The sequence below is a fragment of the Rhipicephalus microplus genome, chromosome 10 (genome assembly GCF_043290135.1).
Source record: "Rhipicephalus microplus isolate Deutch F79 chromosome 10, USDA_Rmic, whole genome shotgun sequence".
Taxonomy (NCBI): domain Eukaryota; kingdom Metazoa; phylum Arthropoda; class Arachnida; order Ixodida; family Ixodidae; genus Rhipicephalus; species Rhipicephalus microplus.
This window is the reverse complement of record NC_134709.1, coordinates 27458937-27486765: the sequence shown is the minus strand read 5'-3', so window position 1 is coordinate 27486765 and position 27829 is coordinate 27458937. Positions and strand designations below refer to the sequence as shown.

General features: G+C 43.9%; 1 protein-coding gene across 1 annotated transcript; it reads right to left on the bottom strand.

Moving 5' to 3' along the window:
- Positions 1-190: 190 nt before the first annotated feature.
- LOC142774662 (neprilysin-1-like) lies at positions 191-27829 on the bottom strand. Its single transcript, XM_075875298.1, has 21 exons — positions 27701-27829; positions 26564-26648; positions 26434-26481; positions 23187-23348; positions 21690-21776; positions 18817-19016; positions 16207-16395; positions 13206-13292; positions 11677-11807; positions 10104-10329; positions 8722-8820; positions 7275-7352; positions 6752-6864; positions 4854-4915; positions 4052-4103; positions 3595-3662; positions 3334-3464; positions 3198-3263; positions 846-941; positions 670-743; positions 191-585 (listed from the first exon to the last, which is right to left on the bottom strand). Exons 2-21 carry the CDS (start codon positions 26640-26642, stop codon positions 480-482), a joined length of 2154 nt encoding a protein of 717 aa, XP_075731413.1. The 5' UTR covers positions 26643-26648; positions 27701-27829; the 3' UTR covers positions 191-479.

Below are 27829 nucleotides of genomic sequence, written 5' to 3'. Positions count from 1 at the left end.
CATGCAGGCTCCTTCGTTCACAGAGGCCCAGTGACGTTCCAGTGACGTCGTTATCACACTGAAGCTGGTTTGTTCGTGCCTGATTATACTGCCTCGACATAATCGAAGTCTCCATGTTGGTGCACAGGTCTCGCTTCCGTGATGTCCCGTGCAAACTGTCCATACAGGGAAGGATGACCACTGTCCTGTATTTATTGGCCACTGTTCGAAATTTTATTTGCTGAACATTCTATCTATATGACAGTGTAGGGATATTTGTGCGTTTATTGGGAACATCTTCATTGCCCATACATTAACACGACGGAACTTTGCTCTCTGTCAGGCGTTGTGAGAACTTCTCTGGTGTGCGGTCTCTGCTTTGGGTTTGGTCGCTCCGCCGTGTCTTCAGGGCCCAATGAAAGTCGAAATAACTGTTGCGTCACGTACGGCTGAAGTTCTGGATTTCCTAGTCCTAAATTGAGTTTTCAGTGATTGTCCATCTACCACAAAACGCACTTCTCTTCCTGTCGTGAATGCATCTGGGAACCTTGACCACATTCGAAAGCCGAGGCGAATTTCTCGAAATTCCGCAGTGGTATGTTAACTCTGAAAAAAAGACAGATGACGGACCCTTCATGTAACATTCATGTTTAACGGCGTACGTGCCAAGAGGACAGTGCACTGGCATACCTGTACTGGCTGGGGCTGTGCACGTCAGCCATTATCATGGAATTCGCTTCTGCGCGGACCGACGAACACCAGACCTTAGTAAGGAAACAAAATTTTAAATTACCACAGTGCTTCAATAATGTGTTACATATGTAAAGTTAGCGTCGCATGATGTATTCGCAAATTTAAGAACGTACCAGGGCATAAGAAATGAAGAAAAGCTGGTCCGGAGAGAAGTGTTCAAGACCTGGCAGATTTTCGGGGCTTGAAGATTCTGACAACCGCTCGTACGTCTGCAAGACAAAAGCGCTTATAATAAGCCAACTAGACCCGGAGGTGTTGCCAGAGACGCTTGTGAAAGAAAGCAAGCAGGTTATTTTCTCTTCGTAGTGAGGGCTGCTCAATTTGTTTGATACACGTAGAACAGAGACGTCATGTAACGTTACGTGCACCTTCTAGTTTGTCCGCATCAGTTTCTATTCATGCTTAAAAAGCACGCGAAATGCCTTCGATGGTTTTTAGGGGCGAAGCTCCTTAAGGCGTGGGCTGTGCGTCCCCTGCATGTAGCCACCTCTCGATTAGTTCTTGCAGTGTTCACTAGATGGCGGTACGTCCCCTGTATGTAGCCATCTCTCGATTAGTTCTTGCAGTGTTCACTAGGTGGCGGTACTTGTAGGTGATGATGAAAATAATGCAAGATGTTATAAACTAGACGGCGGTACTTGTAGTTTATGATGAAAGATGCGAGATGTTATAAAATAGGAGCGTTGTCACATATGGCGCGTGTCATTGGTGGAAGGCAATCGTTCGATTTAGTGCGGCGACGTACGCCAGGGGTAGCGTTGTAATAAAATTGAGCGGGCAAAATGTACGGAGGATTCATGCTTTACCAGATTTACCGCCGGACCTTCGCCCACTCATCATCATTCGCTTCGTGGATATGGCGATACTTTTTATACTTTCGGGATGAAGCCCCCTAACACCGTAGGTCGTATGTCCCGTGTCGTCGTAGTTGGTGCAGTTGCCAGTTGCATTGCATGCCAATAAAAACGGTGTCGCAGCATATCCACGGAGTGAAGGATGACCAGTTGGACGAAGCGTCCGTCCACGCGTCCGTCCGTTCTTCTGCTTCGTCCCTCTCATCATTCACCTCGTGGATATGCTGTGATTTTTTTTCTCGATAGTCAACGCACGTGAACGTAGGGTTCTAACAGGATTCAGTTTTCAAAAATATTTACATGTCAGAGCAGTGTCGGGGGTATTGATAATACAAGATTTAAAAAATAAGCAAGCCCTAATTTCAAATTAGAACATACTTAACATACATGCTTGCTTTCGTAAGGGCTACTGTTAGCAATACATATATTCATTGTATAACTACGAAATATTACATAAATGTGAGAACCGTGTCACATGCTGTTCAGTTCTGACATCAAGTGGTTACACTGGTTACGCTACTATGTATACTCCGTGTGTAGAAGAGACTAAAACTTAAGGACGATGCACATAGTGATATAACGGAAAATGGTAGGCGTAGATTCTGATAGGACGTTATAAAAACAGCCTATTCAATTAGACAACAGACCTTGAGGACATTCTAGAGGGTATCGAAGCTAGAAGTGAATCTTTGTGGATCACGTGCTCAGAACAGATAACTGAGTCAATGCTCTCAGTGGGATGGTGTGGATAAAAAAAAATGGAGAGACGCAGCTTAGATTATCACATATGGTGAGGCGGAGTTAGGAAATTAAGAAATTCGCAGGCACGAAACAAAATCCGCTCGCGCGAGATAGTGTAACTTCACCGAACAAGTGGCGCGTGCAAGGTTACAGCTGATAAGGAACAAGAAAGTACAGAAAGAACGCGTATTGTCTGTCTCATCGTGTTCCTCCGTCGTAAGGCTTTCGCCACGTCTTTTTATTAACGGTGCACCAACTGGCCCAACATAACATTGTGTGACATAGAGGTCATTGGGAAAGGTGTTCGTCTTGCAGTGAATAGTTTCATAATATATATACACCAAATGCGAAATCATGCGATAGAGCCTATAAACGCTGCGAAAGATGACTCTTCAGGCAGCATTAGAATGTTGGTTAGTACATGGGCTTGCCTAAGGTTCATTCGTTGGACTTTGTGTGCCTCTGTTTGGCGTGCAGCCGCTTTGTCCCAATGAGTAGTTCAGATAAAAATACGGCTGTCCCACTTCACCACTTTTAGTCCCACTTTACTCTTTTAGGCTGGCCAATCAAAATTGACTTCAATCAAAATCAAAATTGAATTCACAATGAGTCGTTCTTTTATGCGAAACAAAAGCCGAAACGCAGTCGTAAACAAAGCCAACAAGTGCGCTCCAAGCCACGAACATGTCTATAGGTAACTCCCTGTACGACACATCATTTTCGCGGTGGCCGAACGATCGCAGCGCCACAATTTTCCCAGTAAATATGGTAGGGTAAATCGTATGAAACAGTGGGCGATACACATGCTTTCGGTGAAGATGGTGACAGTTATGGTGATTATGAAGGAAAAAGTCGTAATGACGCACTCACCGCATAGGCAACGCGCACTGCTCCGTTGTCCGCGATATTTTCTCCTACTGTGTTTTCTCCGTGGATCTAAAAAAAAAATGAATGCATAGATAGCTTCGTCGGACGTTTCCTTCGATATGTGAAATGGTATACGTACCGTCTCATTCGTGACTGGGTCGACTATGCTTCCGTACTGTTTGATGAAACATTCTTTCTTCGCGTTGAAGTTCTGTTCCGTTTTGTTGCTCCACCAGTCGACTAAGCGTCCTTCGCCGTCAAACTGGGAACCTTTGATTCGGATATTGTTGGTATTTAGCAATTTCCCGAACTTCATTGAATTTTGTTTTGCTGAAATTCGCTCAACTGGAAATATTTGAGCTGCAAAGCATTCAGCTTTTGAACATAAAGGCGCACTCACCTTGGTCGTCATAACCGTGCGTGATTTCGTGGCCAATTATCGATCCGAGTGCTCCGATGTTGGCGTACCTGCGTCAGTTAGGGAAAAATAACCTCAGGTGGATTTTTTCTGGGGGGGGGGGGGGGGGGTTCGACTGGATGCGCTTTATGGCACTTTTGCTCAGTACGACAGAACCGCCTTGTCGAAAATTTGAAACTTCTTTTTGAAGGTGTTGGTCACCCTCTAGAGATTTCTAATTTTATGATTCAATAAGATAATGAAGGGGTGTACTTTAACAAAACGCGTTGTTGGTGCATGTTAGAAGATTATTGCACTAAAATTAATATAATAAAGAATAATTGTTAAAAATTAATAAAGTTAGGCTATATAGACGACGCACTGGGTCGTCTAATATTCTTGTAAGATGATGAAGGCTGTATACGAAGGCGATGATATGAGGTTCACGAGAGCCACTTACTCTGGAAGCCCTTCTTGAAAGAAAGGATCATGAAGTATTCCTCCCGGTATTACTGCCGCCATGCGTAAGAAAAGCGTGTTAGTCTGAAACGCTTGGAATAAACAAACTGCTAAAACAAACAATGCGTTCACCGAGGCAACTACAAACATCAGAAGCAGTGCTCGCGGATTAAAATGCATGTATAAAACTGGCGTGCGTAATTGTCAGAGATCGCCACGTCATGTCGCTATATGCAAAACTGGTCGCCAAAAATGAGGTTAAATCTGACGTAAATGTCCCAGTCGAAATTACGCCGGTATTACAAAGTGCCCACGCTGAAATTGAAAGTATTTACTTAGACGAAGGCCAGTAAAGCACTTTCGGCAACAGCCAATATTTTGTTGAATACTTCTTTGAGGCACTGCAATAGATAGGCGTCTCTGATAAGCAGCTTTGTTTAGTTTTATACGAAGTGATGTTTGTTCGCACACTGTGAGCAGTATTGGATGGAAATGTGTGAATGTGAAAGTTCTATTGCAAGGCAAACTGGTTATTGTCAGGGGATTTTTTTTATTTATATTTGTTTGCTATTCGTTCTTGTACACTCGTATATTTTTGCAACTTGTGTAAGCACCTTTTTTTCCATTGGAGCAGTTAGATCGAGTAGCCGACGTGATATAACTTTCATCCTTTCTACAGCAAGCCAGTAAGAACCGAAGAAAAAAAAATCATGTCGGTTATTTAGTGGTAAATTGTCGCATTTACACCCGCGAAGATTGTACATAACAATATGAAACGTCTGAGCACTATTTCTCAACCTTACTTATTTCGTTTGTCTCCGGAGTGTAATAGGCATTGGCCTCTTCAGTGGCAGCGACGCTCCACCTGAAACAGAAAAAAAGAAACTTCGAATACACTCGAGCTTCGTCTCAGAGGCACAATAGCGTATAATTGGGTCCCGTGTACATTGCCTTCAACCATGCTGCAAGAACAGGAACGTTTGTGGGCGTAACATTGGCAGTTTCAAACTATCCTAGAATACCTATACGTACAGTTTCGTAGTGCGCCTTTTGCCCTAATTATTCCCTTCGCTAATTGCAATAGTACACACTACTTGCAAGTTACGCACCACGTGCACATGCGCAGCTTCACGCTTTCTAATGAGTGCGCTGCTGTAAACCACCCACCCGTTGTGCAATTCACATGTTTGCACACCTGGTGCGATTCTAGGAACATACCGCGCAATATTAAAAACGTTAACGACTCTTTTCAGTGCATGGTATTTCATAATTTTATTGCGATAGCAATTATATGTACACTCTCAGCTGCACTTAGCCGCTGGCGTTGATGTCATGCATCGTATACGTATACGTATCTATATATATATGAAGACGTAAAAAATAGACATCCAGAAAGAGACTCCTGCGCGCAGAATCGAACTTGGGACCTCCGAGTCGTGAATGCGAGGCGTTAACCACTAAACCACCGAGAAGTACCTCCTTCAACGTTCAAACGGCTAGCTGTTTATATCTACCACTTACCGCAGTTGGCGGGTATCTCCGGGGGGATGGGGAGGGGGACTATCGCGTTTTCATCATTATCAGCAACATGGCGCAACGAGCGGGCGGCGGCGCTCGTCTCTCACGCGTACTTTTTTTTTTTCCAAGCCACTTGTCACAATGACGAGGCTCTCTTATAGAACGCCTGCTTTATTACGCACAAGGGCTTGTTTAATTACCACTTCCAACCGCAAATTTGTAGCAATTTTATTTGCATCTTTCTCGGTTTTTCGGTCACGGTCCAAATGATGTTTCGCTCGCAACCAATGACGCCGACATTAATGCCGGAATTCGGCGAAACGAGCGCTCTGACGCTAGCGCAATAAAAACTATATCCAGGGATGAAAGTCACTCAGCCGTATATTGTTAAGGAGAACAGGCAATCTAACAAAGGAAAGTATGAGATTCTACTTACAGTAATTTTGATATAAATGGAGAGAACTTAGTCAGTGTCCTCAAAAATTGCCCTTCTTTAGTTCATTTATATCAAATATTTGGTTACGCGTCTGCAGCAGCCGCATACGGCTGCAGCCTGCTACTCGTCGTCATGGTTACAAGCGGTGCTGACTCATTCTAAGGTTTAAATGCACAGGTATACCTGGTGAAGCGTACGGCAGGACGACCGCCGCCGTGCATCAGCTGGTGGAGTATCGGACGCGTTATTCTGAGGTCGCAGGTTCGAGCCCTACTGGTGGCACGTTGGCTTCTAATCCACTTCAGTTTCTTCATAATTACATCTTCATTGCTACATATGACATTCTCTCTATATTCACTGACTTGGGCTGTCTGTCTGCTCTCATTGGCGTTGTCTAACAAAGCAAAAACACTAATCCCTGAAGAGTTCTCTTTCGTTGAGCCGTGTGATGTAACTTCGTATTTACTACCGCCACGCGCCCAAAGCCGTATAAATATCCGTCTTGAGTTAATACAGCGTCGTACCGGAACAAATTTTTGCAATGCAGTTTTGACGTTGTGTGCATGCTTAAGTGACTTTACCTACTGGTGCGTCAGATCGAGTGTGTCGCCCGAATTTGTAGCATTTCAGGGGTACGTACGTTCGTCATATTGTAATGGGCAGATTGTTCTACGACATAAATGACTGGAGGACACTCTGTAGCGACGACGATAGTGTCGTAGAAAAACTTCCCAAGTGAAAACTTACTCGTCTTTGTTTTGTACTGGCTGGCGCAGTTGCCGCAGAAGTTTGACGTACGCTGTTCGCTGAAATCTTTCGGAGATCTCGACAAACTCTTCATTTCTGGTAATCACGCCAACCTGAAATGTAGAATTTTTTTAAGCAATGATTCTTCTAGTATTTCTAAGTGAAGCAGCCCGTGGGGCGCTTGCGAAAGTATCAAGCCGACTGGGCTCGCTTTGGGGAAACCAGTCTAGGACAGAGTGTTCATTGCAGCAGTAAGTGAAAAACTTTCAGAATAATATTTGTACAATTGAAACACCAACTGTCAGGAGCACAAGAACCAGCAATTTTCAGCTTAAGATCGCCTCTGTGTATCGCTTCAAGCGCCCTTTTTCGCGCACATCATGTTTTCAATGGAATGAGCGTTTGTACAGAAAGTACGGGTTAATTAACCTACACAACACCAGTCCAGCTTTGACTGCTGTTCGGCTGTTCCCGGCATGGTTACGTTATACACAAGGGGCTATATATATCGCTGATTACTCACCTCATCATACTTATTGTTGATGTAATCATCATTGAGGTAGGTGTCCGGATAGGCCACTCTAGAGGTCATCTTCCACAACTGAAATAAAGCCAAGATAATCAAAGGCAAGAGCTTGTTTTTCAACCTCCTGATCACAAGCATAATCGCCGTGGGGCATTAATGCATGCTTAAGGCGTTTATTTAAGGAATGTATTTTGTATTTTATTCACCGATACTGCTGTCTTATACGTAAGATATTACAGGAGTGCTTACGAAGAACCTACAACGAAAGAACAAATATTGAAAATATTCAAATACATAATTGGACCCTGGCTTTACAAACTGGGAATCGTGGCAATACATGGAGCCTCTGGGTATATTATATGGCCACGAACTTTTATGTATGTGAGCTAGACAGGAAGATTATCCCGATGGCTTAAGGAACACCAACGTGACGTGCCTTATAAGTCACATGACAAAAGTCATTGATGAGCATGTGCATTAACGTAGTCGCTTCATTGACTAGAATAACGCCGCTGTTGTCGGTAAGGAAAATAGCGCATCATCCCACCTGCTCCTAGAATCTCTAATCATTCAGTCTACCTAGCTACATTGAACAGGTCAACGGGGACTGGGCCTGTCATTTACGCGCGCTCGTTGCGTCACCTACGTGATTGACAGCAACCTATGGTCCAGCAAAGTGAACAAGTAACTCGTATACTGTTGAGAAACGTCGGATAATTTCTTTAAATAGTAGCTCTAGTGGATTAGCGGAGGCTGATTAGCTAATTTAGCTGGCATATGTGGCATTTGTTGGTCGCTTCTGTGAAGCTTTAAGCCCGACGGTGTTACAGAGGCGAAAGTGTTCCTGAGGCTGTTAAGTCCCGAATATTGCACCCTAGTTTGCTTGAATCTGTCAGAGATAACCGTCATACAATGATACGTTAAAACTACACGAAGGCTTAGACGAATTGGTACGTGCAATGGATTAGCATTGAATGAAAAGCTCTAGATTGGGATGTAGTAGGATGTAATAGAATGTAATACGACGGAATAAAATGAATTCGAATGGAACAGATAGGTATGCATATTATTGAGATGGAATGAATTCTGGTGAAATCAATTGAATGGAATTTATTCGCAACAAGGTTGTGAGGATGACCAGGCGAAAAAAAAAAACTGCTTTGGGCAGCTTGAGAGGAACCTGCCCACCTTATACAATGAGCAGTTAGTGGTTGAACAAAAGCATGTCTTATACACAATGTACAAAGAAAACAGTAAAAATAGTAGACAACCATAAGAAATGGAATCATTATGCTGTCGTTCGATTATATCGAATTCATGCTGCAATTCATGCTATGATTCATAATAAATGAAAAAAATTGACAGAGCCACTGTAAGTCAACGGTGTGCACGTTAGTGTATTTCAGCAATATGTGAAGAAAAAAGTACACAAGTGGAGAGGTACCTTTTCTCTGGCTTTTCTACGTGTCTGGCGATCCATCCAGTTGACGTGCTGCAGTCGATCGTAATAGGACATGCCTATCTGATGGACAATACGCTGTGCCTTAAAAACAAAAGAAAAAGAAGAAAGCATTGGTATAACATTACATGCAATAGCTCCTGGGACTATCTTTATTTATCGAGCAGCAGCTCATGCATTGTATGCCTCTGAAACTGTCGCATGACATCGACACTTCATTTGTCAGAATCGCGTATCTCCCCGAGTGGAATGTCAAAATCTGTTCTATAGCGAAAAGTAACTCGTCTGGAAATTTCGTCGTGGTATCGCCAACTGCTCATTTTTCTTTTCAACAACCATTTCGATCTTTTAGGCTTGTGGGTTAATTAGAGACCTTCATTTGCACTTATAAATGCGTAATAAAGCTGGCGTCATCATGAAAGAGGCTCCAACATATAGGAGAGGTATACCGTTTATGATTTTTTGGTTGGTTTTCGTTACTCCTTGGTCTTTGTCATTTTGGCAAGAGCTATAAAAAGCTGCAGGTTGGTGCTATTTTTTCTTTTTTTTTCTTTGTAGGTGCATATTTTTTACTAATTGAATAGCTGTACCAATGTGTGCGCAGATGCGTCACAACTGCGCAACCTAAAGGGGGCGCAACATCGGATTCGTAGGCGCATGTTTTTGGCTTAGGGCGCTGAAGGGATACCACGCCGTCACATTTGTATGTTCTTTAAAATGGCATCAAACGACTCGTTAACAAAAACTGTACACATTTAGTATTTCAGAACTCTTAAGTTAGGCTAACACTTCACACACCTAAAAAGAAAAAAAAAACCAAGTTTCACATGATAATGCGTCCTCAGCCCATGCACTGACAATTTTCTTCTCTCTTTCCATTCTCTAGCCTCTCTCTTTTATCTTTAGACTGTCCTTCTTTCTCCCATTCTCCCAGCGTAGGGTAGCAAACCGGGCATGTCCCTGGTTCGCGTCCCTGCCTTCTCTTCTGTTGCCAAGTCCTGCGGCCGACACCGTCGTCATTTTCAGATATAATAGTTTCATTACTCAGTCGTCCACCAGGAAGTGTATCCTCTTACACGATTTTTAAGCAATATTCTTACGTTTTAACTTGGTCTGAAGGAGTGATATTTTCACACGAAATGTGCGACACTGATAGCGATAGCAATCTATCTACAGGTAGTAAGAAGGTTTACAGTTTTATTGGCCCCAAGGCAATCCCTTATTGATTAAGCACGAACATATCTTGCTCGATGAAACGCGAACGCCTTAACAACGCTAGCGTGATGAAGTGCAGTAAGCATGAGTGTAAGCGGTGTCCATCACAAGCGAGTATCGAATGCATGAATTTAGGCAGTTGGCGCGCTCACCTCATGCTTCGCCTCTTTCGTGAGCCTGTGCTCCGTGTACAGTCGTCCGACGGCGTCCTTCATGATTCGCTCGACGGCCGACACGCACTGCTTCCAGCGGGGCGCTTCCGTCTGGACACCCAGCGCCATGTGACGCAGGGTCCCCACCAGCGAGGCAAAATCTTTGGAGGCAAACGGAAGGAGCTCCACGACCTTCACGAAGCCGATGTAGTTGTACACCACCGCCCTGATTGAGGGTAGGATATGAACGCAAATTAGCGGCGTCGTTTTAAGTACGGAACACTCGGCGTAAACAACATGCATCCTATCCACATTGCATTTCGTTTGACACATTTGGAACCCAATGAGGTGTGTGCTCCCTTTTGGCGCCAAATCGGCCCTCTGGGTCGGTTCCACGGAGCCAGTGCCAGCTGGAGTCCTCAGGAATGACAAAACTTAACCTTTATGCAACCTTAACAGAACTCGAGCTCCACTCTTCGAAATAAATGCACCGACTGCCGAATTTTTCTGGCCCCCTGGCCCACGACACTCCTTCTCCCGTGCGCCATCTGCGTGTCACGACCTCAGGCTCACGATGATAAAGCCGCGGTCCCATTCTTTACATACATCTCTATTAGGAAGTCACTGAAGTGATAGATATGCGGATTACAAGCGGTGACATCTTCAAACAGCACGTGAAAGAGATGACTGAAATTTTGATTGCATAAACCGCAGTTTACTGGCATCTCGCCCGAAGACTTTAGCATAAAGAATGAGCAGTCATATAGGCATTCCCAGCTCAAATAACTTTAAAAGTGCGCCTAATAGAGGTTATTACAAGCTTACGGGGCATGAAAAATCGGCGGACGGTCAACGAACGGATTTCTGATCGTGAAATGAAGCTAGGTACTACAAGTCCCATAATGTCTACGTTGAAGTTGCCAACTACCAACTTAACCTGTCCATCCTTGCCAACTTAAGGATGGACAGGTAAACGGATGGACTGATGGATGCACAGATGGTCGGACAAAGTACGTTCTATTTTATAAGCATATGCGTGCCATAAGAGCGCTATGTACGGCGTAAGTGTAAAAACGGTGTGTCGGTCCGTCGGGAAACTACGAGAACGACGGTGTCAACGTACATAGTGCAGAGCGTAAGGAGCTTCGCTCTTAAGAACGTCTAGGCAGGTTCTGTTCCTCTTGACAGATTTGACATCCAGAACTCACTCGCCTCGCTTTTTAGTTGTTACGGTGCTCGAACAGATGACCCAGAAGTGGCGAGTTTAGGCCTTGGTGACTGCATTTTACGACAGCAGGATGCCGCACGTTAAAGAATCCCTGGTGGTCGAAATTTCCGAAGCCCTCCCCTACGGCGCCTCTCATAATCGTATCGTGGTTGTGGGACGTTAAACCCCACAAATCATCATGACAGCAGGATGCTAAATGCCCGTGGGGCTAGATTTAGGTGCACTTAAAAAAAAAACAGGTTGTGGAAATACTTCAAAACCCTTCACTAGAGTGTCTCCGATAGTCGTATTGTGGTTTTGGCCCGTGAAGTCCCAACCTTCATGATAATGGAAACCAGTACTCACAGGTTGGCTTGGAGGTAAACTTGTACGGTGGCATTTACGTGTCGAATGGCGTTAACGACTATCTTTTCGTTCGCGGGAATCGTCACGTTGACTCTCGCGAATTCGTCCTGGATGAGCCTGTGTAGGTCAATCTGCAAAAAAAAGTGCAGCATGTGTTAGTTTTTTATACTCTTCGGGTCGCATTGAGGCCTAGTAAACCATTTATTATTGTCACGGGGTCGTGACGGGGCCGAAGACAGGAAACTTCGTGTTGGGATTTAACTGTTTATTTGGGCGAACCTGTGCCCAGTAAAGGGAAAGTCTAATTACAGCAGCAGTCTTGCACAGATATCAGTCTCGGACTGATAGCGGCGAACGCAGCGTCGTCCTTCGATCAACAACTGACAAGCGGCGAAGCGCGTCGGCATTTTATACTCTTGCCGTCGAATGTTCTAGCGTTATCGCTGGCGGTGGCGTAGGTTCCAGAACAATCTGTACCGTTCGCACAGTGGGCGTGATCTTATCGAAATGATCTACTACAGTCCGGAACCTTCTCGAAACCTGCAGGCGTGGTTTGCGCCGAGAATCGTGTGGTGTTTCGGAACGATAACAAAAACTTGGGAAATGGAACGTGGCAATATGAGCTGCAACGTGCTAGCCGTGGTGACAGCGACGCTCATAAACGAAAATAAAAATGAAAATAACAAAATTTTGGAGATTATTTTGTCATTCCAGCTATGCGTATATTCCCTGCTGTCGGTTGTGTATTTGGTAGTGGAGAAACAACGCTCCTCCGAGAAACTCAGGTGTCCTTATCACCTTAGCGTCGTGAACGTAGGCGTTCACGCACTTCTGCGTTGAGGGGGCGGAGGCAGCTTCACCGCAGTGCACTTCTCGCCACCCACCCCGTGTGCGCATGTTTATAAGCATTGGTAGGCGCTAATTATAAAACACGTGAGGCACCACACGCCTTCCACTCTAAAAGAAAAAAAGTTATTTGACTTTTTTTTTTTTTTGCCAGTCCTGATTTCACACGTAGGCGAGTCGCAATTACCATTTCACTAAAGGGACAAAAAAAAAAACTGCACCAAATCTACTTGAACTTTTTCGCTGAATTCGTAGATCTATATTTCTTGAAAAAAAAATGGCACCATTCTTGCAATTCAATGGAATTACTTTATTTGACTATACCCGTAAAAAAAAGCATATTTAGAAGGTGGCTTCACCGCATGGCTGTACCATAAAGGTGGTGCAGTGAAGAGCGGACGACGACGAGGCACACGAGAAAACCAGCAAACCTCAGTGTCAGAAGTAGCACTGTTGGCGAACGCATGCTTGGCCGGATTTTGGCAAATGGTTAAGTAGACACATGAACTCTGGAGATCATTATCTCTTCTTAGTATAGGAAATGAGAACACTTGAACATAAAATGGTATCTAAGCGGGGGAGCATTCGATTAATCAGTTTCGGAAGTCAATAGGCCTGGTTCTTTACAGTAGCACACCTTCTCAGAAAGAGGTAATCGTTAACTGAAAGTGAGAAGCACTCACACCGGTAATTTCTCTCTGAAATTCCTCTATGGTGGCTTTCCGATAATTGCTTCTTGCCCTGCGAGTCTCCTCGGATGATTCTTGCACCTGGAAGGAGCATGGTAGTGCAAATTTAGCATGGCAAATATAAGAAATATGACTGCTTTTAGTATTGTACAAGAATCTTTACAATGGTACGGTATTTAACTGTTTAAGGACTGGGCATCAAACACGAACAAAACAGAGGTCAAGGCGCCCCAAACACCGACTAACTGTTGAGGCACACAATAGTGGGAACAAAAGCAGGCACGATAAACGCTGCTCAAACTTGCCTTCAACTCTATAGAGTCGTAAGCATTTTGACACGAATGCTCCGATGCGTGACCGAGACTAGTTCGACTGACGCCAGCTGTGAAGCGCTGGGCGCTGTAGCCTCGATAAGCTTGGATGGTATGCCGCCATACATGGAAAACATCTCGACAACAGAACCCAAAGCTACGCGATGCTAGCGGCAATCAAACTGTTCAGGACACGCTGCGGAGCATTGGTGTTAAGCTTGCTGACGACTGCGCAACGCGGTAGCGTAATCAGGCCCTGTGCGCGTTGCCTTGGCAACTGGTAGCATCGCCTCGCTTCTTCTTGCATGCCTTAACTATTCCGTGAAAAAAATGAATGGCTGTACTCGTAGCATTCGTCGTTTCAAACTGTCTGAGAATGTATACTGTAAGTACAAATGTTCAGTGCGCACTATACGCCATATATGTGCTCCTGTTGCGAATCCGCTAAGGGACCCAAATTCGCGTGCGTAGAGTAACACGGGAATATATATTTGAGCAGCTTGTAATGGGTGTGTCTTTAAAACGCTTATGTTTTGACGCCTGGCGCGATTCTACAAATCTGCAACGCAATATTACGTGCATTAAGGAACCTCTTCAACTACATGACGATAGTATTGTTTGTATTTTTTTTAATCGCCTTCGAGCATTAGCTTTGCTCTGTGGCAGAGCACCTGTTTGCCACGCAGACGGCCTAATTTACTTTATTTACTTTATTTTGTTTATTTACTTTATTTACTCATTTACTTTATTTCTTTGCGTTGCCTGACATTCAGTGTTTTTTCCCTAAACATTTTCAGTGTCGTGGCATTGTAGTGAAATCCCTGCTAATTACCACTCAGACAACCTCATTTCGGTTCTCACTCTGACCGAAGGTTGTATTATTTTTTTTTTAAATTTTCATCTTGATTTTTCGGTCACAGACAAGATGACTTTTCACTTGCAAGCAGCGATGCCGACACCGTAATTTCTGCGAAATGTGCTATTTTACGCTATCGCCTTGAAAATCTTATCCGCGCGTGCCGAAGCAAGAGGTGACACCTGCCAATCATGCACGCTTAGGGATCAGCGTACGAGATGTCCGTTAGATTTATCAGATTGTGTTAACGAATGCGCGAGACCCCCAGAAACAGTTGCTCTTTGGATAATGACGTGATCTCGTACATCAGCCTTGCCCTAACGCAATCTTGACCACAGGGGGTGATACCACGTTAGAGAACATTACACGGTCAAAATCTCCGCAACACTCCACTGCTCTATCCCTCGCTAAACTCAAGATATTATTATCACAGTGGCGATACGATGCATCCTAAGAGCGAAGCTGTTTAAGCTTTGGGTAACTTGGGCCTAGTCAAAACAACAAAAAGACAGACCTATCAACTTCATGAATTGGCACGCGCTCGTTTCATTATTTTTACAGGGAAGCCGTTTAAGCTATTTGTAACTTGTGCTTCGTCTTGCTCCTATGTGGGCATGCCCCACAGGAAATGGTGGACGGGCGCCACCACCGCGTACAGGAGGTGCGAGGGTGAAACGAGAACGCGAGAAAGAGAGAAAGAGGAAGGGAAAATACACAGAAATGAAGAAATGAAATACAAAAAGATAAAACGACAAAAAATATTGGGAGAGAGAGTTTAGAAAGATGGAAAGAAGCATGTGCGGAGCATAGTAGCCGGGAATGTTTCCGTCCGTGTAACTAAACAAATCTTATGCTAAAAAAAAGAAAATCCTTGCAAGCTGTACTTAAAGATGATGGATTTCACTCAATATCAGATGCTACTAAGCATGTCAATAAGGGCTGCAGCGCGAGTACGAAGGTGCTAGAAGATACGTGAAACGAAAGGGTGAGACAAGGAAAGCAAAGAGGACAACACGAGCGCTGTTTGCTTTCCTTGCCTAACCTTTCGTTTCACGTTTCTTCTAGCACCTTCGTGCTCGCGCTGCAGCCCTTATTACCATTAATTCTAACCAACCAGCCCAAACAGCCGTTCTTCTTCAATGCTACTAAGCATGTTAGTACCTGAGAGAGCGAGAAAAGAAAAATAGAGAACGTGAGAAAGAAATAGAAACAGATAGAAAGCAGATATACAAAGAACAGAAATAAAAAGAAAAGAAAATAATAATAGAAAATAATAAAGAATAATAGAAAAGAAAGAAAAAAAGAAACAAGGAAGGCCGCACAGATTCTCTCTTCCCTCAGGTTCGGCGCCACTAACGCGAAGCTGCCATATATATATATATATATATATATATATATATATATATATATATATATATATATATATATATATATAAGGGAAAGAAGTGTATACCTAAGGGCTCGTTTTCCGTGTTTTTAACACAATAATAATGAGATATAACAGACAGTAATGCCAAGGAATGTACAGGGGAAGTTATTAACATTAATGGAATGTAAATAAGAAGAAAGAAAAGTGGATGAAAAAATTACCAACTGTAAGCAGGAATCGAACCTTCGAAGGTCGTAGGTTCGATTCCTGCTTACAGTTGGTAATTTTTTCATCCACTTTTCTTTCTTCTTATTTACATTCCATTAATGTTAATAACTTCCCCTGTACATTCCTTGGCATTACTGTCTGTTATATCTCATTATATATATATATATATATATATATATATATATATATATATATATATATAATATATTAGAAAGTGTCAGTGTAGCGTACCGCGTTCAGCGCCGCCATGAAAGACAGCGTCGTGTTGACGTGCGCTCCGAGTTGCTCTTCTGTGGCGTTCGGTCTCAAAAGCCTCGCCGCCGTTCTCGTCACGTCCATGAATGTGCCGGCCAGAGTGCTCGTCGGCTCCGACAGATGGCGCACGAGAGATTCGAGGGTGCTGTCGCTTTTCTGGCCCAGCTGTGGGAAGAAATGCGAGAAATCGGTCCGTAAGGTTCCATAAATTAGTCGGGGCGGCCGAATCGGCACGATCGCCCGTCGAGGGAGGCATTTAGTCTGTCGATAGGAAAAGACACACCCCACGTACGCGAAGTAAATAAGAAACTCTGTAGATTCCTTTTTGCATGTTTGTTTGTTGACGCAAATAGTTGATACAAATTTTGAACCCGACAGTACACATATTGGCAACGGCGACATATGCGTCTGTTTCCTCCTGACAAGTCATAGGGACTCCTTAGGAAATATCTTGTCCCGCCGAAAGTGCTTTTAGGGGCGACGCTCCTTGTAGCGGCACCCGTTCGTCCTTCATAGCCGTTGTAGTAGTCGTATTGTGTAACCAGTCTTACATTTTGACCTCCAAGGTGGTGCCGGTAAAAGATTTCTTCTGTGCGTTGTTGAACAATAAAAAAAATCGCAGGGTGTGCGTTAACTAAAAGCCGAATTCTCCCGTCTCTCATTGCCCCTTAGCAGCCATTGGCATGTACATTGAGCGCTCTCTGACAAGAAAAGGTTGATACGTTACACTCGCTGGGCGTAACCTCCTTGGTTTTAGAAAAGTTTAGCGAGCGTTGGGCCGCAGTACCATGAATACAGTGAACTAGTGTATACCATGAACTCGAGGTGGTTAAAGGTGAGAAGTAGACACGAAACGCAAGCCGTAAGAAAGTGTGCGTGTGCCTCCTCTCGTTCAGTCCTTGGAATGTCCGCTGGATGGCGGTGCTTCTATATCAGGAATATATGATGAAAAGGTGCGGGATGGTGGTACTTGGAGTGTTGAATAGGTGGATGAACGGACACAGAAACAGATGCATGGACGGACTCACGGATGGCTACACCGATGAATGGACGCATGGACGAACGCAGGGACGGACGCACAGATGGACGTGCGGACGGACGGAAGCAAGAACGAATGGACGAATGAATGCTTCGCCCCACTCTCCATCATTCACTCCGTGGATATGCTGTCATTTTTTTTTTGTAATCTTATACATACCTTATGCAAAATATTTTTTCAGAGATGTGCCTATTTATTTGTTTATTTGAAATACCTTACATGGCCACATGGGCATTGGGTAAGGGGGGCTTTACAAGTTTTATACACCAAAGGTATAAACCCGAATTCACATCAAGAAGTAAAATATGATATGCAAGAACAGAGCAATGTAAACATAAAGTATTCGATCAAAATTCTACAAAAGGGGAATGATACAAGAACAAGCGAAAAAGGTAACAATAAAAAATGAAACAGAAGTTGTGTTGTATATCATAAGGTATGATAAAATACCAACAATAATACAAGTGATACAATGAATACTTTGCGCGAAAAAAAGGGGGAGAGGGCGGGGAGAAAGACTGCAACTTTTAAGCCATTGCACATGAAACTGCGCTAACACCCGAACAAAAGCACTGATTCGAACAAAAGCACTGTTCTGTCTAACTTGCATGCGGCAAGTTAGACAGAACGTGGTCTGCCGAAGATTATCAGAAATAGGACGCAAGAGACATGCACAATCCGATCATGTAAAGAGACGTGCTTGAAATGTCAGGATATTCTTACTGGGTGATGCTCTGACCCAAAACGCGTGGCCGTTTATCTGTCATTGGTTTTGCCGGCATTCTACTTTTCTCGAAATCGCTCTCGGTGACATTTTTTTAAATATACAATATTTTTAAATGTATTTGACAATATTCACTGCTAAACAAATGACGTATGACAAATTGGATTTGCGTTAAGGTACTATGGGTCACGTAAATCGGGGCACTTGACAAATTTCCGCCGTATACAAAGGCAGCCCCGTTGCGCCGTAGGCGCGGACGTGGAGCGGACACACCTTGCTGTGCGCGAGTAGGTGTGTGACCGAGTGTCATTTACACTTTAAAAAAAAAGGGGAGGGGGGGAGGTGCCCGGGCTTGATGTGGCACGCTCTTGCTAAGCCACTGCTCTCGGCCACTCAAAATATTTTTTCTACGTTAACTGATCTAACAAACTAGCTATAGCTTATGGAAGCACGAAGATAAAGAAATGTAGATGTTTCAAGAACTGAAATAACGAACGTTGATCATCGTAACTGTGTGAAAATGTGCAAGATTCTCGGGAGTACTAGTCAGCGACCAGAGCCCCGCTGCGATGGTCTCGTGGCTCGGGCACTCGGCTGCTGACCCGCAGGTCGCGGGATCGAATCCCTGCTGCGGCGGCTGCATTTCCGATGAAAGGAAAAAAAATGTTTTAGGCCCGTGTGCTCAAATTGGGGCGCACGTTTAAAAAAAGCCCAGGTGGTCGAAATTTCGGGAGCCCTCAACTACGGCGTGTCTGATAATCAAATGGTGGCTTTGGGACGTTAATTCCCACATAATATACGTCGGCGACCAGAATAGACTCGCCTGAAGAATGTTGGAAGTGAGGTTGTCCATGTCCTTGGCGACATCGATGGCGAACAGGGACGATAAGCCGGTCATACTTATCATATCTTCCAGCTTGTCGATGTCAGCGATGTCTTCGTCGTTCATGACCGGCCATCGACCTAGTCCGTTCGATTCGAGCACGCGTCTCACGGCCCCGAGGCTTTCCATTTCGTCGCTGCCTGTAAATGAGAGTTAACTTTTAATAATCAAGAATTGTTTTGACTTCATGCCCCGTATTATTTAAAGCTGCGTGAACAACAGCAGGCAAGCGGGTTAGGGTGAGACAGAAGGTTAGGTGGGCAGATAAGATTAATGAGTTTGCGGGTATAAATTGGCAGCAGCAAGCACAGGACCGAGTTGAATGGCGGAACATGGGAGAGGCCTTTGTCCTGCAGTGAACGGAGTCAGGCTGATGATGATGAACAACAGCAGGAGTTACTCGCAACTGGAAGGTTTATCAGAAGTAGCATAAAAAGAAAACTTGTTCCCTTAGACAAGAAAACACACAGGAATGTTTTCTTTTTGTAGTTAATCTAATAAACCTTCCAGTAACGAGTAAGCGTTCCTTGTGTTCACATCTTCGTCCTGTCATTTGCGTTGCTTTAAATAGAGCCATACTAACTAGCCCAGCTGTCGACCTTGCTACAATATATTTTTTTACGCCTCCAAACCGCGATATGATCATGACAGACGCCCTACGTAGTGTAGGGCTCCGTAAATTTCGAGCACCCGGGTTTCTTTAAATGGGCGGCGCTAACGTGAAGGAATAAATAAGCACAAATTCGTAAAATATACTCTGGAACCACTAGTGTCGAAATTATACGGTTAGTAATAGCTAGAAAAACCAGTTCCTGAAGTATAACATTTATATGTTCCGGCTAAATTTTCGATGGTGACATGAGGGATTTGTGTACTTTTCGTTTTCTTTTTTTAAAATTTTGGTCACACTGCATTAGCGCAACTTCCCGAAACATGGCGTACTAAAGCTTCTCCAGAAGATAAAGTAATTCAATTGTGCCGGCCAGTGACTGCTTAGATCCCTGTAAACACCACCAAAGTCTGTTACCATGCAATCAATAATGATGGTATCTCGTTATTTGTTTTTTATCGCGTGCACATTTTATCATTGTTCATTGTATTCATGAATGAACGTACAAAGTTATTTCTACGATTGATTGATGTGCCATATGATGCCATATGCATATGCCATATCCATATGCATATGCCATATGCCATATCCATATGCCATATGCCATATCCATATGCATATGGTGCCATATGTGCCATATGAATCACCATATGATTGTGAGAGACGCCGTAGTAGACAACTCCGAAAATTTCAATCACCTGGGGTTCTTTAACGTGCACCCAAATCTGAGCACATGGGCCTACAGCATTTTCGCCTCCATCGAAAATGCAGCCGCCGGAGCCGGGATTCAATCCCGCGACCTGCATTCTACGACATTCTTCAATTTTTTTGTTTTTTTCTTGCTCGCAGAGTGCTTTATTTGTCAAGAGCTTGAGTTTCAAAACTGCTGCCGTGTACATCGGCACTCGTGCACTTGCAAGTGGTTTTATCACTGCTTCGAGGGACCCCCAACTGGCTGGAAACTAGATTTTATTTGATTAAGGCATGGTTACTGGTGCAGAAACATCAAGAGGGTGACACCGAGCATTTTCTTTTTTCATCACCAAGCGTCTTCTCCCACCAAGCCTACTGTTTTTGGTATCGCGAAAGGGTCATATGCTAACACAAGAAAAATGTTTTTTTAGTAGTAGTGTACACCTATACTGCTGTCACACGGCAAATATGTAATTTACAGCGAATATCATTTGTTTGCTGTCACATGGGAAACTAATGTCATTGGATGAAAATAACATTTTCGGTCAGATGAGTTCCCGAAACACATTCGCATTCAATTTTGGACCGAATGAGTAGTCTCCACGCCATGGACTTTTAGATGGTGACTTTTAGGAAGAGGGGGAGACATTTACGGGTATGATAAACTTATTACTGGTTTGATGACATGATAGCACGCGCGAAAGTTCCTAAAAAAATAAAGCTACTCTCAATTTCAGCGGCTGGATGCCATGTTTAGTTTTTGCTCTGTTGCCGTTTTTGCCTGTATCGCGGATGATGATCGTTCGATTGCACGTGTTGTGGTTACCGAAGTGGTGACTACGCGAAATCGCTGCCGCCGTCTCATTTCTGCATTCGTGACGCCAGTCGTGCGCCCCGCTTCAGCCGGCTGTACTCTCTCCCGATCGCGCATATCGTCGGCCATGTTGGTTTTCGAGTGTGTCGTGCAGCTGTGGCAACAAGTTGCGTAAAACAGCCACGTGTATATTCTATAGGAGCGCCTTTTTACCCACGAAAATTATTTTTGTGGGTACACCCATGTTGCATGCACGTCTCTGTATATTGTTATTTCTCCACAAATCCGTGGCTCAGAAAGGCTATAAGGTCATGGTCATCATTTCAAAATGACATTTGTTTTCGTCGTGTGACAGCATGCAGGCGAATTGACGTTAGGTTACCTTAATCTCATTCGTTATAAATGGCGTTAGGTTTGCCGTGTGACAGGGGGATATTAATAGCAACAGCGCGGACATGCACAATCTTGCTTCCATCAAAACGCAGCCGCCGTGGGTGAGATGCGATTCGATACCCGTCGTGTCAATAGTTGAGCAACCAGGACTACTGGGACATTGTGGCGGATACAGTGAAGTTCTTTTATGAACCTTTCTAACTGAAAGCATGCTGCGACGTAACAAGGAATGCGCAAAATCGCCCAGTGTGCAAGGCGTGGAATGGTGACGTCAAGATAAGTTTTAGCGTACAGTTCACTTACCGCTCATCATGCAAGCGTGATATGCGACGGCTGCTTTTTCTCTGGCCGTCCTGGCTTCTTGCACAACGGGAAGGGATTCCAGTATCTCTGTCGATAGCGTGAAATCCAATAAAAAAAGAGAACGATATAAACAGTTGAAGATGCATGAATGAGGCTTCCTCTGACACGCTGATAAATGTAATGTTAAAGCTCATAAGTCAGACCTGCGTGCAAAGGGTGAGTGTATGTAGGGGGGGGGGGGGGGAGGAAGGTAGCAGGCGAAGTTAGTTGATTACTGTATAGGCATACAGTATCTCTAACAGACTGGATAGGTAGGCGCCATCTAGCGGGGTCAAAATGAACCAAGCAATCACAAAATTGTTTTTGCAGAAACATTTTACATCGTATGTCTGGTGTAAAAATCACGCTGTTACTTCGAATGAGTTAACGTTTCAATCATTTTCAGCTCATTTAGTGAGTTTAACGTTCCTAAACCACCATATAATTGAGACGCCGTAGTGGAAGTCTGCGGAAATTTTGACCACCTGGGATTCTCTAACGTGCGGCTAAATCTAAGCACACTGGCCTCAAGCATTTTCGCTACCTATAAAAAATATATACCGCCTCACTGAAGCAGTGCAATATTGCTCAGCGGGCGTGAATAAGTCTGCTGCACGCCGTCCCCGCCGGAACATTCCACCGTATTTTTCTCCTGCGCGCGTGACAAGTGGCTTCACTGCACAGTCATTAAACATAATGGCGGACCTATGCGCAACTCTGCTTCCGCAGGGAGCCTATACAGTAATTCTAGGCGAAGTAAATCTGCTCGTCTTTTGTCTACGTCTTTGTCTTGTCTCGTTTATCGTGTTTCAGCGTTGCTGAGGTGAAACTTAAGTACAACAGAGCAAACATCAAATCACCGAGCCTATGAGGTTGCGGAATGGAGTTGGATCAATTTTTGGGTGTTTCAGGCCGTATCACTAAATTCTTTTGAGACGCGCCACACATTGGATCTCCAGATTAATATGACCTACGTGGGTGTCTTTATCTAAATCTATCCCTATACGGACATTCTTGATGTTCACCCACGCTTATGTGTGACTGCTTTAGATAGCAATCAAACCCGCGCCTTTACACTTTTAATAGCACAGTGCCATGATGACCGATAAAGCAGCATGACGGGCATTGCAAAAGTCGCATATGATGACGAAATATTTTGTGAAGAGGAGTGATTGGGATCTTGTGTCAAGCCTTCGTACTATGTTGATCTTAACTTGCGTACGTGGTGCGTGCTTGTGGTGGTGATGGGGATGAAGTGAATTTCGGCGAGTTGGTAGGTGTCTACTACGATAGTATATCCCGCATTTGGCAGTGACCTGGTTTATTGCGAGCGCTGCAAAGTATCGCGAGGATTATGTTAGCATCGTTTGTGTTGGTCGCTATGATTTTGCTTACGATGACGATAGTCGTAACTCTTGAACTAGACAAAAGATGGATAGGTATATGTGTAGTGCCTACCTTTCAGATCCTTATTCACTTCGAGCGTGAGCTCTGTGAAGGGGCTCACCAACGGTGAATCTTCGGGAATAGGATGGGCATCTTTCCAGCCATTGCAAACGTATGCGTAAAAATTTTCGCAAGGGTCAGCACTGATGTTTACAGATGCCAAAATGAGGTCAGCTGCAAGAGATCAAAAGTCTCGATAAACGTGTGGGTCAATTTCTCTCACCCGTCACCTTTAAGAGCACTGCATCTCACTACTTCAATCACCGATAGAGAGTACATCTCTCACGTATAGGTATTTATCGAACTAAAATATCTGGGGCATCAAGAACAAAAATGCTAATCGAGAATAACGAATCCGTGTCATTACTCGGCACTCAAAAAATGTTCAGCGTGCTATACCGGGAAAGCACTCTCAAACTACGACAGGTAGATTGCCACTTCCCCTCAAGAGGAAGGTATATAACAGCTGTATCTTGCCGGTACTTAGCTACGGAGCAGAAACCTGGAGACTTACAAAGAGGGTTCAGCTTAAATTGAGGACGACGCAGTGAACAATGGAAGGAAAAATGGTAGGTGTAACCTTAAGAGACAAGAAGAGAGCAGAGTGGATTAGAGAACAAACGGTGGTTAAGGATATCATAGTTGAAATCAAGAAGAGGAAATTAACATAAGCCAGGCATGTAGCGCGTAGACAGGATAACCGCTCCTCATTAAGGGTGGCTAACTGGATTCTCAGAGAAGGCAAGCGGGTAAGGGGGAGACAGGATAGGTGGGCAGGTGAGAATAAGAAGCTTGCAGGTATAAATAGGCAGCAGCAAGCACAGGACCGGGTTTACTGGCGGAACATGGGAGGGGCCTTTGTCCTGCAGTGGACGTAGACAGGCTGATGATCATGATGATGACGACCGGTAAAGTTCCTGCAAGAACTTTCCCGGCACCAGTACCAAGATATCAATATAAGAGCATTGCGTTTCGCGGTCATTGCTTAAATGCACATATATTATGAGCTATTAGGGGCGTAGCTTCTAATAGCTCATATATATATATATATATATTATATATATATATATATATATATATATATATATATATATATATATATATATATATATATATATATATATATATATATATATATATATATATATATATATATATATATATATATATATATATATATATATATATATATATAGTTAGGCTGCCGAACAGGGTGCGCGCGCCTGTCAATCGTGATAACGGAACGGCACGCACTACAATATCGCAAAGGCTTGCCGCTGTCCGGGTTTAATTTGACGCTGATAGTAGGTGACTGCTTATAGTTCCACCTTTGTCGACTGCCCACTACTTTGTCCTTGCAAACATCCCAGTACGGCCCATCACTGATCCACCGCTTCACCGACCATAAAGCAAATACTGTTGAGAAGTAGCCGATATGAAATGCAAGATGGTCGTCTACTTGTATCCAGATGCGCGTTAAATAACCATATATATTCTCCCACAACGTCCATTCCTTGTTTGTGTGTGACCGCTTATAGTTCCACCTTTGCAAATTGCCCACTACTTCGTCCTTGCAAACATCCAACTATGCCCCATCACCGATCCACCTCTTCACCGACCATAAAGCCGTTATAATGAAGGGCAAACGGAAGCGACGTATAGCTACCACTTACAAATTGTAAATTTTCTTGTATAAATATACACAGCATTTGTCATGTCTTTGATGATGTAGGCGGCGATATTCGCGGCTGGTTCAAGGTTTAGCGCACTATAGCATCGCGAAGGCTTGCCGCTGTTTGGGGTTTCATTTGACGCTGATAGCACAATATATACAAGGAATGAACATGCCCACACCTTTAGGAGCTTCGCCCCTAACAGCTCGTAATATATGTCCAAACAGCATTTAAGCAATGACAGTGAAACACAATGCTCTTCTATTGATATCTTCGTACTGCCTCCAGCGCTTTGCCCCACTCATCATCATTTACTCAGTGGATATGCCCTAATTTTTTTCTTGGTGGAATACCCTGCCGCTCATTAGGGATGACTCCTGTAAAACGTTGAGGATATGGCGTGTTTCCATTGAGGCTTTCAAGCGGAAAATGCTGATGCGTTGCTCGAGTAAAAATGCCGGTTTTTGTATTCTTCACCGGGAGTACGGCCTGCCCTTCTGATTTTTCATAAGGGTGCCCCACGTAAGGGAGAACTCGTGTGCTTAGTATTGTGCCTTCAGAAACTCGTCACGGTAGCATTCCTTTTCTAGAGGAAAAGTGTGCTAGCTTTACTATAACTATACTACATCCATTTGGATCTGGCATGTCAATTACTTCTGAGGGTAAAACGCTGGTCTAACCGCGTCACTCGAAAATGCACATTAAGTTGAAGCTTCCTATATTTTCATTGCTTGGTGTAAACAAGCAAGTAAAAATACAATAACCTAGTAAAACTTGTTGCTGGTATGCTTGTCACGTGCTTACTGAATTACAAGAAGGCGCGTTAGCATCAAGGAAAGGCTAGAAATGCGACACAAAGGGACACCCGTTTCTGTTCTGTCTCAAGTCCTTACTTGGTGATTACCAAGGAGGTTTAAAAAAAAATTGCTCGAGTAGAAGCACCCGCAATGCTTTGCCAGCAGTAGTCAAGCCAGCTTTCGCCTTCCATGCTTTAAGAAAAATGCTCTTATCTGGTTATGCCCGCTTAGACATTAAGTGGCTCTGATTTGTTAGTCTAAATGCTACGTTAATTATAAAATATAGTTGTTTCGGAAGAAATAATCCAAAGAAACTAGTATCGGTGACTTAACATCCAACAAAATTTGCCTTTAATTCAAGGGTTACTGAAGAAAACTGTTAGATAGTGCCCAAAGTGCGTCGTCGTGCTAACTCGGAACGGGTGACACGCTAAACTCGTTGGGCGTGCGAGGAGAATGCTCTTTCTCAATCGCCCAGCGGCAACAGCTCGACATGCCCCTAGTAAGATGGCTGCCGCAGCCGCCATCTTACGGTTGGCGCGGCTTCACTCGTGGGCAAGAATTTCCACTCAAACATTTTCTTTTAAACCGCCTTGGTGATTATGCGTTTCACATGCACATCAGGAAACTCATTAAGCGTATTGACATTAGGTAATCCGTTGTACCAGATAGGCTTGACGAAGAAATTGCTTCTGATTGAAACACATTTCTTAATGTTGGTCAATCGGAATGGCGGGCACAATCACGGCTTGCTGTGTTTGGTGACAAGGCACTGGCGTACCTACGTACCTCTCGCTTTGCAGGCGGAGCTCTCACACACAGATGTCGACTCGGAGCCTGCAATAAGTTTCAAATGTTAATTTCTCACTGCCACCACTGATACTCAATGAATTCTTGAGATAACGAAATGAATACCTACGTCGCCTCGGGAACAGGTTATTATTGATTGCATTGGTGGCGCACGCCGTAAGAAGTATGATGAGTCGACAGCCTCTCATCGTGATCTGTGGGTTTGGACGTAAATGTACTACTTATGGAAGGCACAAAAACAAACCGCGTAAATCTGCTTCACAGAATATTACGATGAAATACAGCATGGACCATTTCAACGAGAAAAATGAAAACGCAGTGAACTCAACCTCGTTGACGTGGTAATACTGCGATCAACGAGAAATGACATCCACTCGTGGCGGTGATTTTAGTACACGTGACGTATTACGAAATTTACAAAGCACGCGGTGCCAGTCACAAGGAACACTAACATCAAGCTCGATTTTATGCGGTTTTAAGAGAATGTAGTGTTTTTTGAGCCTGAAGCGAAGTGCTCAATTTCCAGTCTATCAGTTGGCAGAAACGAAATACGTATTTACTGATTAAGGGGCTTTACGCATGTGCCTTCACAAAAGAAAGAGCCCTGACACTTTAAATTAATCCAGGACACACAACTGCAGTGTTTTTCCAAGGAATTGGGGTGGTCTTGATCACGAAATCAAATAAAATGAATGGCTGACCTTGATTCATAGATCAATCAGTCAACAATAGGCTTTTCTCACATAATATTTGCAGTTGGCTGCCATCTACAGAACAACCACTTGAGTTTAACAGCATGGAATGAAAGAAAATAGAAATCGTTTTATCTAGTGTTTTCGAGCCCCGCCGTGGTGGCCTAGTGGCTAAGGTACTCGGCTACTGACCCGCAGGTCGCGGGTTCGGATCCCGGCTGCGGCGGCTGCATTTCCGATGGAGGCGGAAATGTTGTAGGCCCGTGTGCTCAGATTTGGGTGCACGTTAAAGAACCCCAGGTGGTCGAAATTTCCGGAGCCCTCCACTACGGCGTCTCTCATAATCATATGGTGGTTTTGGGACGTTAAACTCCACATATCAATCAATCAATCTAGTGTTTTCGAAATTCCTTCCTTTTCGCAGCCAAACTAAAACAAAACATAGTTCGTCTTAGACGAAGACATTTTGTTCTAAAGATAGCGAATTTTAACAAAAAATGAAATATATTTAAATTGAATCAGACAGTTGACGTGAAACAGACACACAGCCGTACCTGCTCAGAGAACGTGAGGTCCGACTCGCATTGCTGTCACACCCTAACAACGCTCGCTCACATGTGCGTCTTCGGTAGCCGTGTTTCTCTTAGTTTTCTTTCTTCGCTCACCACTTTGTTCCCGGGAGG